At 41.4% G+C, this 15,149-nt stretch overlaps 1 protein-coding gene across 4 annotated transcripts in view; it reads right to left on the bottom strand.

Annotated features, from left to right (window-relative positions):
• The window catches only part of TDRD3 (tudor domain containing 3), a 67,795-nt gene that overhangs the window by 26,470 nt on the left and 26,176 nt on the right, over positions 1 to 15,149 (bottom strand). For all 4 annotated transcript variants that reach the window (XM_083737803.1, XM_083737801.1, XM_083737802.1 and 1 more), the window contains 6 exons: positions 14,700 to 14,771; positions 13,578 to 13,727; positions 12,039 to 12,173; positions 9,666 to 9,822; positions 7,605 to 7,730; positions 310 to 1,142 (listed from right to left, as the gene is read on the bottom strand). In XM_083737803.1, coding sequence (XP_083593929.1) covers positions 310 to 1,142; positions 7,605 to 7,730; positions 9,666 to 9,822; positions 12,039 to 12,173; positions 13,578 to 13,727; positions 14,700 to 14,771 — 1,473 coding nt within the window. The remainder of the gene's footprint in view (positions 1 to 309; positions 1,143 to 7,604; positions 7,731 to 9,665; positions 9,823 to 12,038; positions 12,174 to 13,577; positions 13,728 to 14,699; positions 14,772 to 15,149) is intronic.

The following is a 15,149-nucleotide window of genomic DNA, read 5'->3' as shown; positions in this document are numbered from 1 at the left end:
CACAACCCAACAGAGTGCCAACAAGGACAGGAAGCCAGGATGGAAAAACTTTACAAACCCAGGCAGCAAACTATTTACTATTCTTATTTATTATCATTTATTAAATTTGTATACAGCCCTATACCCATACATCTCAGGGTGGTTCACAACACAAAACCACAATATAAAAAACACAAAATACATAATAAACAGGGATATTTTATCAACGTCCCTTTCCCCAAAACAATAGCCAGTGTTTGACAGTACAAAGATGCCTCTTGCGCTTAAAACAGAAGCAATAGAATTTGACTTGATTTGAGTAGGGCATACCTTGTTATCTTCCCAGTAAAGGGCGAAACATTCATCCCCTGGTTGCCAGCTTTTCCCATACTCTCTTGAAGTAGATGGTTCCACCATTTTTTCTGGTTTGATGGGTCCAGATCTCTTTTTGGGCCCAGTATCATAGTACATTTTTACATCAAATGCTGTGGCCATGGTGGGTGCAGGCAGTTTAATAGGTCCAACTCTCCTTCCTTTCTGAAAATGCTCCACATCGCCATTTGGTACAGAACTAAAACGATCAGTTCTAACAGAGTTTTGATAATCTATGTTCATACCAAAGTGCTGCTCATTTTTTAAGCCAGTTAAAGTTTCATTTGTTAGCATTAGTGTTTTCCTATCATAGAAATTGTCAGGATGGTGTATCTGGTTTTCCCTACTTCCCTGTTTCTGATTATTGTTGTCAGATGCATCTTGAGCAGCAGAATTCTCTTTCATTTCCGTGGGTGATGCAGCTTTTCCTTGTCTGCTTTGCACTGGGATGTCCCGCTTGAAATGAAAGTCACCAGGGTGAACAGCTGTGGGATAGGAAGTATCTTTTCGAGCATATAGTCTATCACACCTATTTCTCTCTTCAATCCATGGTTCAGGGCCCAAAGAATTTTGTCTTTCGGAAGCTCTGGTTCTCATTAATACACTCCCCTCCATGGCGTGCCTCAAATTTTGACTGTCTCGCTGAAAACGAGGCGGCTTCTCGTTCCTTGGCTGCCTGGTGTCATTTCGAGGGACATGCCTTTGCTGGCTATATACTTTTATGCCATTTTGCTCAGCATTCGTTACTCTGTGCTGCCCCTGATGCTGCAGTGACATCTGTAACTTTGGTTCTACAAAAGAAAAACAACAGTTATTAGTGACACAGCTCATCAGTATCAAACAATTTTAATTCCTAAAGACAGTTTTGATATTTGACAACCGATATGTAGTTGATCATCTGGTGTATAAATAATACATGGAGTCTAAGGTCACATTGTCACTCTCAACCTATATTTATTTTAGTCATATCCTGCCTCTCAGCAAAGATTCTAGGATGCCAAAATTACACATAAAAGTCAAGAATTCACATGAAATTAAAAAAGGGGTTAAAATAATAATAAAATAACAGCAGAATAAAACTTCATAGAACATTCTCATAGAACTATTCTATAAGGTGCAATCAAGAAGCGTGTCAATAATCTATGTTAGCAAGACACGTGGGAAAGTGTTCATATGGCATTAACCTGAATAACGTTTTCACAAGCTACAGGAGTTAAACACTGGGGGGTGAGCCGCCTAAAGATAAGCACTTTGAAGCTCTTGGTTTCGAAGCTGTTAATAGAGCAAACTATGGCTACCGCTAATCAACAACTGCTACCAGACCATGCTTTGAAGGGTTTGTGGTTTGGGATGTTTCTTATTTTGCAGGTAACCATAGTCCGCTCAACTCAAATGTCTGGCAAATTGAGTAAGGGAGAATGAAAACAATGCCTCAGAGGAAAGTATTTCATGGAATGACCACAACCTCTGAACCACGGAATGGCTGTAACTTCTTAACTCCATCAAAGAGAAAGGAAAGGGCCACAAGCCTAAAAGTAATTTAAATCCAGGGGGCTGAGGGGTGAAAAGGCCAGGAAAGAGACTATAAACAATTCACAGGCTTCAGCTTAAATAGTAAGCGAAGCAAACCCCATCTGTTGAGCAGAGAGTATAAAAGCAGAAGTCATAAACTTTTGCTTCTTTGTTGTTTCAAACATTTGCTTTAAATGAAAAGAATTCATATATTGGTGCACCTGGTAAGATAAAAAGGTAAAGGGACCCCTGACCGTTAGGTCCGGTCGCAGACAACTCTGGGGTTGCAGCGCTCATCTCGCTGTACTGGCGAGGGAGCCAGCGTACAGCTTCCAGGTCATGACTAAGCCGCTTCTGGCGAACCAGAGCAGTGCATGGAAATGCCGTTTACTTTCCGCCGGAGTGGTACCTATTTATCTACAGTGGTGCCTCGCAAGACGAAAAGAATCCGTTCTGCGAGTCTCTTCGTCTTGCGGTTTTTTCATCTTGCGAAGCAAGCCCATTAGCGGCTTAGCAGATTAGCGCTATTAGCGACTTAGCGGATCAGCTGATAAGGCATTCGTCTTGCGGGGCACCACTGTACTTGCACTTTGACGTGCTTTTGAACTGCTAGATTGGCAGGAGCAGGGACCGAGCAACGGGAGCTCACCCCGTCGCGGGGATTCGAACTGCTGACCTTCCGATCGGCAAGCCCTAGGCTCTGTGGTTTAGACACACAAACACTATGTTAAATCCAAATATAAATCTGAAGGTGCATGCTTTGCTTTGAATAATATTAGATCCCCCCCCCCCTTCTCAAATCAATTGTTTATATTGCTTAATTAATTCTGTCTGAAATTTGTGCTGGAATTCTTGAGTGTACAAGGTATCTAATTTGGTTGATCTCCCTAGCAAATTTTACTAATTCAGGCTGAGCACAGACGAAAAACATTCATTAAAACTGTTGCAGTCAGAGTCCACCTTGAGACAGGTAAGTCAGTGGACTGGTGTAATTTTGCTACCCTGTCACTTCAGACTATTTGTATCTGACAGTAATTTTGGACTTTGAAAGCCACAATCCATTAAAAAAGCATTGATTTTATTAACCATCACAGCAGATGTTTCCAACCCAATGAATTTCTGTAGCTTTCTGCAAAGGGAAAGAGGTTAGTCTGGCATGATTATTTCAAGGTCACAGATTTATGGGAACCTAAGTGAATAAAATGATTGACTGACAACTTAAAAGGGAAATGCTTGTCATCTTAAAACTACCTAGTATAAGACAAAAGCTTTCCTGTCTTGCAATTAAGGCAAAGACTGAGCCATTTTCCAAGCTATTTTCCCCAATTTCATTTTACCATAATAGCCGAAGAGATGTCTAGCTGTGTGACAAAACAGCATGTCCTGCTCTTAAGTGTCAAATTAGGTTTGTTACTACTGTCCAGCAAAAGCATATATGCCATTTGAGAGTTTGGGCTAATGGCTCACTGGAGAAGGAATAATACAAAAGGAAATGGTGGGGTGGAGTTGGAGTTCCTGTCAGTTTCCTTTATGCTATGAAAATGAACTGCCGATAAGCTTCTAGGAGTGTTGGACCTGAGGCGAGCCCCATAATTGTGCAGCAATTCCCATGTTCTTAGCTTAAAGCAGAGATGGGGAACTCATAACCATCATCCTGGGTCACTAGTCATGCTGGCTGGGACAGAGGGGAGTTGGAGTCCAACATCATCTGGAGGGTCACAAGGTCCCACCATCCCTGGATTAAAGTTCTATGCAAAATTTCCTGCAGAAGACAATTCTGTTTTTGCACCAGGTCAGTGTTGTTGCTGCTTATTAAATTTGTATACACTCCTTCATTTATAGATCTCAGGGTGGTTCACACGTGTTGAAACCATTTGGAACTAAGCTTCCCATTTTTGGATGGGGGCGGGCGGGGGGAGTACGTATCTGAAGGAGGAAAAAGCTGAGTTTTACCATTAGCAAGATTTCCATCTAGCTATACAAGACATCGCTAAGGATGCCAGGTATTGCCATAGGACATTCAACAACAAATCACAGAAACTGGGAGTAACAAAACTCAAGCATAGCTCGGAGCTTCATAAATTGTGTTTTACACAACAACAGGCTTATTTCCAGGAAGGGTGCCTCAAGTAGCTGCTGAAACAACTATCTCTTTGTAAAATTTCAAAGTGGTTCCATAACAAGTAAAATCTCCTTTTACGTGTAGTCTAAATACTTCAAAATACTCCAAGTTAAACTACTTTTAAAAGGAAACCTTTCATTAAATAAAGTGCTAAAGAATACTGAAAGCTTCTTCACATGCAAATAATGCAGTTCTTTTAAAAAATAATTTCTAGGTGGTGCAGGTTCTCCTCCCCCCTTAAAGTGTTTGAAACTGTAACTTCAGACACCTTTCCTTAATTTTTGCAACAATGGATTCAAAATGACTGGAAGAGATCAACAATATAGTGCATAAGATGCTCGGAATAAAACTTGTGCTGTTGTTTGTAACTTAAAGGAAGAAATAGCTCTTAGCCCTTTGGTCTTCCAATTGCACACTACATACCAAACTTCCTCTGTTTATCCCACTATCTGGAACTATGCAACTATCAGATATTAGAGTATAATTTCTAATGCAAAATATCACACCCCTATTACACCAGTAACATCCCTCACAGTAGCTTCAAGGTTAATGCCACATTTACTGTTTCACTTCATACAAAATAGTTGGGGAGCAAACATATGAACCATATGAACTGACCTGGACCCTGCAATCCTCATCTGAGGCCCTTCGTCCTGTGACTCCTCCTCAAGAGGTCCAGAGAGTGTCAACACAAGAACGGGCCTTTTCTGCAGTGGCTCCCACTTGTGGAATGCTCTCCGCAAGGAGCCTCACCTTCATTACATATCTTTAGGCACCAGGCAAAACTGTTTCTCTATAACTAGACTTTTGGCTGGTTAACATTCTTTAGTCTTTTAAACCGAGGGCGGAATACTTGTTTCTTACTATGGTATGTATTTTTGTGTTTTTATGTTGTAAACCGCCCTGTGATTTTCGGACGAAGGGTGGTATAGAAATTTAAGAAATAATAATATACAGACATTTCAGAACAACTTCAAGCTGCATATTCTCACACTGGAAAATCTCAATATTATCTGACAGCATTAAAGAAAAATCAGAAGCACAAAGCAAAGGAACACAACAACGTGAGCATTACAGCAACTCTCCCTGCTTGTAATTCCCAGAAACCGGAATTCAGGTGCACATTGCCTCCGGCAGTGCAGACAGAACATAGCCAATGTGGTTTGTAGCCATTTTTAACAAGGGGAAAATATACTACATCCATTCGTTTTACCCTTTTTTAAAAAACAAAACCATTCTGTGGGAGGCTGGCTGGAGAGGGTATTAGGCTTTAGACCTCAACCAAAACCATCACAGAGAAACAGACATTCTGGCACCACAGAATTAAATGAGTCCAAGTGTTCTGGTATATCCTATGAGCTGAGTCCCTTTGGGCTGCCAGTAGAGTGTAAAGTGCTCCAGAAGAATATCCCAGAGGCTCCTAGCCCTGAACTTTGAGCCTCTGCAGTAAAGCTGGAGCAAGTCCAGTCTAAAATAAAGGAACAGCTATTGGCTAAGAAAGTTTGGGTAGACTGTACAATGCAACATTGGTGAAGTCTGAGCGATAACAAACACAGGCAAAGCATACACAACCTGGCCAGAAAGAAGTCTCCAAGATGACCAATATGCATTTTCTGCTTAGATCTTGGTTAATATTCTGGGCATGAGTGGGAAAGACAAGGCAGCATACCAAAGGTCCCACCAGGACTGGTCTCGGAGAAAAAAACATTCCAGTCTTTTCACTAGATGATCCAGGTATAAGCCAACTCATGGATAAGCCATTTGCTGGGATTAAAATGTTATCTGTTCAACCAGTTGCTTTTAAAGTTCCCCACTTTGCTGCCTTGATGGATTACACCAGAGGTTCCCAAACTTATTTGGCCTACTGCCCCCTTTGCAGAAAAAAAAATACTCAGTGCCCCCTGGAAATCCACCGTCCTTAAGTGAACAAAGAGAAATATGCAGTGACAAATTTGCATTCTTTTATGTATCTATATTTCTACCTACATGCTACACCACAGCAAAGAAAAATGTTGTAAATAAGACACCTTGAAACTCGAAATTATAAAATTATTTATTAAAATCAACCATAGTAACATTTGCATTACACACACCAAATGAAGATAACGAAGGATAATATTAAAATAAAAATTACAAATAACATTAAAAATAGTCCTAATGAGAAGGATGAGCCTAGTGCACTGCTTTCAATTTATTAATGTTCAGCTCTATGATGTGAACTAGGCCCCAGGATTAAAAACCCATGGGCCGTACCAGAGTGAAGCCGGCCAGCTCAGTCCGATTCGCCCCAGTGGTGGGGCTGGCACCATTGCCCACCTGCCATTGGCCAAATAAGCAGGCAAGCTGCGATCTACTTCCCGAGCCTGGGTGAAGCTGAAAATGGCTCACCCAAGTCTGGGAAAACCCCTGGCCTCCAGCATGACTGCTGGAGCCAGGGGAGGTGGTGTCACTTCCACCACCCCCTCAGCTTTATTCCATACCCACCAATTGCACCTGGATCTTTGCAGCCTCCCCAGGGGGCGGTATCACCCATTTTGGGAAACACTGGATTAGGTCTACTGTTCTGCCAATCTGAAGAACCGTGTGGCCTCTGGGTGACGTGCAAGTGAGGAGGCATGTGGGTCTGGCGTCGTTATCCTCAACATCTGTCCTCAGTGTCGCTGGCAGTGCCAACGTAGGCTGCAGACCTCACTTCAGACCCCTCTGCAGACCCAAACCTGGACATTTCATATGAAATGCAAAAATCCGCCAGGATGGGTAGGCTGGTCCCCCAAAAGAGGACATGTCCAAGAATATTCAGAATTAAGAGGACAGCTATAAATGTTCAAGGTGATGCCTGCTCCACAATACTAGGTCTATACAGTACAGTGGTACCTTGAGTTACAAACACCTCAGGTTACAAACGCTTCAGGTTACAAACTCCGCTAACCTGGAAGAGTTACCTCAAGTTGAGAACTTTGCCCCAGGATGAGAACGGAAATCGTGTGCAAGAGGCCCCATTAGCGAAAGCACACCTCTATTTAAGAATAGTTTCAGGTTAAGAACCAACCTCCGGAATGAATTAAGTTCGTAACTAGAAGTTCCACTGTACAATGGAATGTCCAGAGGTCAGGGTGGGAGGAGGATCACTCTGCAGGGGCCCTAATCACCTGAATCAACATGGTATATAGATTCTATTTGCTCCAGCATTTTCTCCTACCCCGTCAATTATTACCCTAGATCAATCTTAGCCAATGGGGTGCCCTGTTTCAAACTACATTGCCACACCGCCCCAGCCAGTGTGGCAATCCTGCTGTCAGGGAGAAGGATGCCAAGAGTCAGATTTCACTTACAGGGTGATTCAGAGTCCAAAGTTTGGTCAACAGCAATTCCAGTTAACAGTCTAAGATCATATACACACAGGCTCACAGCAAAAACAGCAAATAAATCAAGGAGATAAGAGTTCCAGCATCTTTCTATAAGGACTGAAGACTTATATGCAGGAGGTTTTCTAAGCCCCACCCTAGGCACAGCAGTTGGGACTTGTGAACTAGCCAAGGAGCTGGATCTACTCATATGGATGATGGATCTACTCATGGTGTCGTGCAAGAAGCTGCAAACTCCCACCCTGTCTACATACCTTCTACTGCAAGAGTACCCATTTTAGACTCCAGGAAGTCAAACAGTGTGCTTGGAGCCGATGGCCTGGCATTTCCTAGTTCTTCCTCGTCTTCAGGTCGTATCCGGCCTCTGCCTTTCCCCTTCCCTAAAGACAAACCATATAACCTATTTAGTTATTGTCAAATGAACTTAGCTTGAAAAATAAAGCAATTCAAAGTATTTTAAAGTTAGGTATACAGAGAAACCTTAAAGGAATGTTGTAACTTATCAACTGGATTAGCTTCCACCAATCTTGTGTTCCCCGACGTTGTTGGGAGAACAACTGCATCACCCCTAGCCAGCATGGCAAATGCTCTGGATGCAAGGTAAGTTTTTCATGCTCTGGCAAATTCCAAATACTGTAAGCAATTAGGGTTCTAATTCTACAGGGAGCTCCCACAATTCAGCATGGGTCCATTAGAAACATTCACCCTCCAAAGCAGAGAGAGGAGCAAGGTTGGGAACCAAGCTAGTTATCAAGCTCCTTTTCTCCCTCTCATCATGTGAGATGATCACCTGACTAGGGCATGCATGGCCATTAAAATGAATCCTTTACCCTATGTCCACTCAAACTTATTTATCTGAGACTTTAAAAAAAAAAAAAAGGTATACAGCAGTCTGTAACAACACTATTCTTATTTGACCAAAACAGCAAGCTTGCCTTGCCTCTTCAATGCATGACAAAACTTTTAAAAGTCACTGAACCTGACCACTATAGAAGGTCCAGTGGTAATTAACTGCAAATATTACAGGAAGACTCCATGAGCTAAATGGGGTGGGATGGGGAGCCAGAATATAAAAGAAAGTGGAAGTAATAGCCAAAAACCTTCTGTAGTATCCACGTTTTGAGGTAGAATAAGACACAGAAGCTGGTAATTGAGCACATTCTACTTTTACCACATAGCAGTGATAGTAAGGAAAGTAAGAAAAGAATAGGTAAAATTAGATATGTTATTTACAAGATCCTGCCAAAATTAAAAAGTGTGCTGATCACAGTGATGGGAGTGTTCATCTCCACTGTGGATAAGAATTAACTCCTCCCTTTCTGACCCCTCTTTCCCAGTCAGTGCTACTGTAAATAAGCATATGTGAAAAATAAACCAAGTGGAAGAAATTCCAAGAGGTTCTGTTTAAACTGCTTTTTGGCATAATTCTACTAAAAACCAATCTGGACTCTCTGATCATCATGAGGCCCTTCTTCATGTGCCTCCTCCATGAGAGGTCCAAAGGGTGGCAAGACAAGAACAGGCCTTTTCTGCAGTGGCTCCATTTGTGGAATGTTCTCCCCAGGGAGGTCTGTTGGGCGACCTCAACATATGTCTTTAGGTGCTGGGTGAAAGTGTTCCTCTTCAACCAGGCCTTGGGCTGATTAATTTTCTATGGCCCTTTAAAAGTGTTTGTGGCAGGGTGGGGGTGCTGCTCTGTTTTTGTTCTATTTATTTTGTGCTTTTATCCTGTATTTTTACCTTATGAGCCTCCCTGAGATCTTAGGATGAAGCAGAGTATATACATTTAATGAAGAAAAAGGAGAAGAAACTTTACCCTTAAGGTTCCTAGATACGTGCACCTCTGCACACCCTTTCCTAGTTTTCCTGCTCCTTTTCACCATTCCTCTGTATCACTCCCTTCTTCCAAACAACTTTTTCCTAGTTCCTTGTGCTAAGTCATTTCCTGGGCTCATGTGCCCCCTTTGGCCTTGCTCTCTGCCATGTTCCTCTGAAGGATCTCATCAGCTCAACCCATGGTAGCCAAAGAACATTCTAACTCTCAAGACCTTGGTGACATTAAGGCAGGTTAGACATTCGTTGAAAGAAGCTTTACAGCACCACAACTACAGAATCCCTTGGGGTGTTGTATTATAAATCCATTATGTACTGTGTTACAATAGCCTCATGCTCTACACATCAACAGCAATGTTAACTGGGAAGTAATTATAGTTGGTGGCTTCACAGAAAACCACCAGAAACCTCTGGTTGTAGTTCAGAAGTAAATTGTTCCTATTCAAATGCTTTTCTGTAAGAAGCAGCCTTTAAAGTTGTACCTCTAGGAGGTGGCCCTTGTACAGTCATTTGTTTATTGCTGTTCAGAAGGAAGTTCAATGAAGCTTCAAGGTTGTTGCTGTTATCCATAAGCGCTTGCCTTGCTGCTTCCTTGCTGAAACCCATTTCTGTTATATGTTTGAGAGCCTTTTCATCAACCTGCAATAGAAGACATGGAATACATGTAAACCATGGATACAATGTACCCCATAAAACTGTTTACTTTTAAAGTGAATATTTATATTAAATTAAAACACAAATTAGTATTTCATGAACACAAGACAAGATACACAAGACCACAAGACAAGTCTGTTTTACTAAATTAAGAGTAATTTCTTACAAAGTCATAATTTCATACAAACCACAGACAAAGGGAATATCGAAATATGCCCTTTATTTATTGCCTTTGATTAAACGGCTTTCCTGAATTATCTCCAAGGAGGGCAGGAACAGGTAGGGGATGCCACCACCTAATTGTGATCCCTATGCTGCCCACTAATTTGGAGCTCTTCCCATTCCACTGCTGTCCATGTGCCACATTTCAGGATATGCTCACCACTCAAGGGAGTCTTTTAAGGAGGTTCAGAAAACTGCAATGGATTGGAGTAGTCAGGAAAGCCTGGGATGAATACACTTCTATCCCCACATCATTCAATACAACCTGGTGTGTTCTGGGAATTGTGAACTGTTGCACTATGATGGAAACAGACCCGTCTTATATGCAGCAATCACACTGCAAGTATCACAGCCCTCTCACTGTCAGGGCTGCACACAGATCCAGCAGCTACTACCTGCCTTGAATGAATTCAAAAGAAGGCACTTTTCAGCCTGGCTGAGTGACCCAGTATCCATCTGGGTTCTTGCATTTGAAAGTGCTTTTCAACCAATTTCAAGAGGGATACACAAGCACAGGTAACCTCAAACATTTAAATTCCTCTTGAATAGCTAACCTCCATGCCAAACTGCTTTTGAAAGCTCCTTCAGTTTCAGAAGCAGTTCACGGTATAGCACAGGGAACTGCTGTTCAATAAAGACACAAGGTACTAGCTTTGCACATGATACTAGCTTTGCATTTCTCTGGATCCTGGCCACAGCTTGCAAGAACAGTTCAACTTGCACACTGCTGCCACAATGACTTTTAAATAATTACTAGCAAGGCTGATGTCAAACTACAGATTTGGCAAAAGAACAACATTTTAAACCAGTTTTAGTGGGGAACAGGGGGCGGGCGGGTGTGGGGGACTCCCTGGTCCCGAATGGGGCAACTGTGCCCCTGAAGGACCAGGTGTGCAGCCTGGGGGTCATTTTGGACTCACAGCCATCCATGGAGGCGCAGGTCAATTCTGTGTCCAGGGTAGCTGTCTCCCAGCTCCATCTGGTATGCAGGCTGAGACCCTACCTGCCTGCAGACTGTCTCACCAGAGTGGCACATGCTCTGGTAATCTCCCACTTGGACTACTGCAATGCGCTCTACGTGGGGCTACCTTTGAAGGTGACCCGGAAACTACAACCAATCCAGAATGCAGCAGCTAGACTGGTGACTGGGAGCAGCCGCCAAGACCATATAACACCAGTCTTGAAAGACCGACATTGGCTCCCAGTACGTTTCCAAGCACAATTCAAAGTGTTGGTGCTGACCTTTAAAGCCCTAAATGGCCTCAGCCCAGTATACCTGAAGGAGCGTCTCCACCCCCATTGTTCAACCTGGACACTGAGGTCCAGCACCCAGGGTCTTCTGGCGGTATCGTCACTGCAAGAAGTGAGGTTACAGGGAACCAGGCAGAGGGCCTTCTCAGTAGTGGCACCTGCCCTGTGGAACACTCTCCCATCAAATGTCAAAGAAATAAACAACTATATGACATTTAGAAGACATCTGAAGGCAGCCCCGTTTAGGGAAATTTTAATGATTGGTGTTTTAATGTATTTTTAATCTTTTGTTAGAAGCCGCCCAGAGTGGCTGGGGAAACCCAGCCAGATGAGCGAGGTAGAAATAGATGATGATGATGATTGTTGTTGATGATGATGTTGTCACTAAAATCCAGCAATATTTTCATAGTTGAAAAGCTCAACATCCATCTGTATGGGGGAGAAATCTGGATTATAAGAAACATATCTGCAAAGACGTTACCTTTCAGCCATGACAATTGGTTTTCAATTTTCTTGCAATTTAACATTTTACTTTAATCAAATATTGAGTTAGGCTGCAATCCTAACTGAAGTACCCTTCAGTAAGCTCCACTGAATATAACACATAGGAATTGTACTGGTAGTCAAGATGTCTGCATACCTTGCACAAAAACATCCCCTCACCTCCCCCTGAACATCCTTCATATAAAATACTGATGTTTGAAGGCTTGCTGAGATTCCAGCCTTACCAGTTCTCGATAGACACCTTCATTTTTCCCCTCAGGCTTGATCTTCTCTTTTTGGAACACTTCCCTGATTCGATTCCCTCCTGTACTCACACTGAGATTGCTTCTAGTACTGCCACCTCCTCCAAACGTTTTAGTCTTTAGAGAAGAGATAAGGAAAATAATGTTTCAGTACCACCAGTACTAACTTTCTTTATATAACCACTATGGAAAGCCAGTCTGAAGATACTCATTTTTAGCATTCCTGCAAACAAAATTTTGATTTCTAGCTCCACTTCTCGTCTCTCTAGAAATCACAAAATACTGTAAAAAGGTTTTAACAAGCATAATTGGGGATTATTATTACTATCAAATTTATTACCCAACCTTCACAAACAGCTCCCAGGGTAGATTACAACAATTTAAAACTCAGAATAAGAAACATGTAAAACAGATTATAGTTACAAGAACAGAGTGGGCTATGAAAACACACATTTCAGGTGTCAAAGGCAAAGAGGTGCAAAGGCACAGAATGAAGAAGCCAGACACACCTCTGTGGGGAGAGAATCCCACAACTTATATAAATAACAACTTAAATCAGAAATTGGAAGGAAGAATATTTCATCACCGATACATTATAGAGATTACACAGGCAGCAGGGTTAGGCTTTTAGTTTAAGGGACCTTTTACATTACTAAAACTGCTTGCTTTTATACATAACAAAATGTTTTGGTTCCAAAACATTCTATGTACGAAATAAACCAGTCAAAACATCTACCCTAAGTCTGACATATTTATGTGATTCAATATACATACTTGGCTAGTGTGATATATGAACAATCTACTCCTCCTGTATTTCTGGTCTTTCCAAAACAAGCAAACAAACAAACAAACAAACAAACAAACAAACAAACAAACAAACAAACAAACACCTGGGTACTGAGATAAGTTACACTGAAACATATGTTTCCAATATCTATCTATCTATCTATCTATCTATCTTTTTTTCTTTCTTTCTTTCTTTCATACAGTGGTACTTCGGGTTACAGACGCTTCAGGTTACAGATGCTTCGGGTTACAGACTCTACTAACCCAGAAATAGTACCTTGGGTTAAGAACTTTGCTTCAAGATGAGAACACAAATCGTGTGGCAGCAGTGGGTGGTTCCATTAGCTAAAGTGGTACCTCAGGTTAAGAACAGTTTCAGGTTAAGAATGGACCTCCAGAATGAATTAAGTTCTTAACCTGAGGTATCACTGTACTCAAGTTTTCTAATTAGCTTAAATAACTATAATCAATGAATATAGAACAATGTATGCTTCTAAACTGATTGGGTGATTTTCTCTTCAGCAGTACTCCATGCCAAATTCCTTTAGAACCCCCTTTCTCCTCACTGGATAATTTATTTTGTGGGAACACAGCATATACCTTCATATTCATTTCTCCATACAATACCAGGAAGAGAACGCACAGACATTATAGTAGCTCCACAAATTACAAATTTATTATTATTATTATTATTAATAATAATAATAATAATATACTGCAGACCCTCTTTCTAACCTCTTTGCTTTTTGCTACTTCTGCAATAGCAGCTGTTCGCTGTTTTTCAAACTCATCATTGTCCCCGGCAGGTTTCGCTGTGCTTGTCACTTGCAGAGTTTTTCTCCGATCCAGCTCCCTGCTGTCCACTTGAAGCTGAGATACACACTTCTGGAAATGTAAAAGCATATTTAAAAAGCAGCTCCATCTACCATGTATTTCATTTTTAATATAATAGAATCAAATCACAATACAGCTACATGCCAGATTCTAGTTGTGATCTGAACTTCCCAGTCTCTACTACACAGGAAATAAAGACAGATAAATTATAAGAGAGCAATTGTGTTACTCACGCAGCCCAGCATGATCCCCTGTCTCTTCCTCTCCCTTAAAGATCTTTTGGGGCTGCGCAGGTTCCAAGAAGTGGACAAGAGGCTCCAGAGGAAGCCTCCCAGTCCAGCCCCACTCAGGTCTTGCTTTGATTAAAGAATCCTCTCTACTGGATGAAGAATGCTCCCTTTCTAGGCAACCGGTTGGCACCAAATAGCGGAAATTGAAACTTTCTCCCCCACAGATCAAGCTGCTTTTAGAATATAGTCTCATTGACATAGGTACGTGCACAAGAAACTGGGGTGTGTGTGTGTGTGTGCGCGCGCACTCTAAAAACAAACCAATACTGATGGCCCATGTACACACAGCTAAGTACAAAGCAGGGGCAAAACTTAAAATGAAAAAGATATCAAACCAAACATTTAACTGCTAAATAGAAAGTATCACGTAGCTGATACTTCTGGCACTTGAAAGAATGGACTGGGAAAGCACTTGGCCGCCCCTTGAAAGTTCTCAAACATGTAGAAAAGCATTATGTTCAAACTAGTTTCTTACAGTTATATCAATTTATAAATTAATGCTTAAATATCTTTTTCCTGCACCATATCCTGTTAAACACTAGACTCTAAAGAACACAATGCCAAAGTATTGAAATAAAAAGTCCTATATGTAGCTTTTTTAAAATAAAGCCTCTGAGTGTGGGGCAGTATATATATTCAATAAATAATAAGAAATAATAATAAGAAATATTCTAAGATACAACAGAGTCGCTTCTGTTTCAAAGTTTAAACCTATTTTAAAAGCACATCATACCTGCCCAAAAGGCACAAAGGGAGGAGGTCCACCTTCTGTTCCTATGTTACTTCTGTTGTGTTTCGATAAGCTCTGTGAAATTAAGCAACATTATCATTAACTGGCATTGCCACAGCAAGAGGTATGACATTCTACCCGTCATGCCCTGTATCTACCAACTTACTGATCAACCTTACTAGAAGCACCAGTGTCATGAGAAGAGTGTGAAGGCACAGGAAAGTTTGAAGGAGACAAAGAGAGAATGCAAACTTTCTAAACAAGCAAATCAACTACCCAGTTTGAATTGGGCATTAAGCTTGTGCCTCTAGAAAGAAATACATATGAAGTCTTTTTACTGAGGAATAGGAAGTTCTATGGATTCAAAGAAATGTAGGGTGGAAACATGCTACACAAACCACAGAACTTCGTGTTTTACACACTGTGTCTTCAACCAGAGCTAGATATCAATTT

Source organism: Podarcis gaigeae, assembly GCF_964106915.1.
Source record: "Podarcis gaigeae genome assembly, chromosome: 4".
NCBI lineage: Eukaryota > Metazoa > Chordata > Lepidosauria > Squamata > Lacertidae > Podarcis > Podarcis gaigeae.
This window is presented reverse-complemented; position numbering and strand designations above follow the sequence as displayed.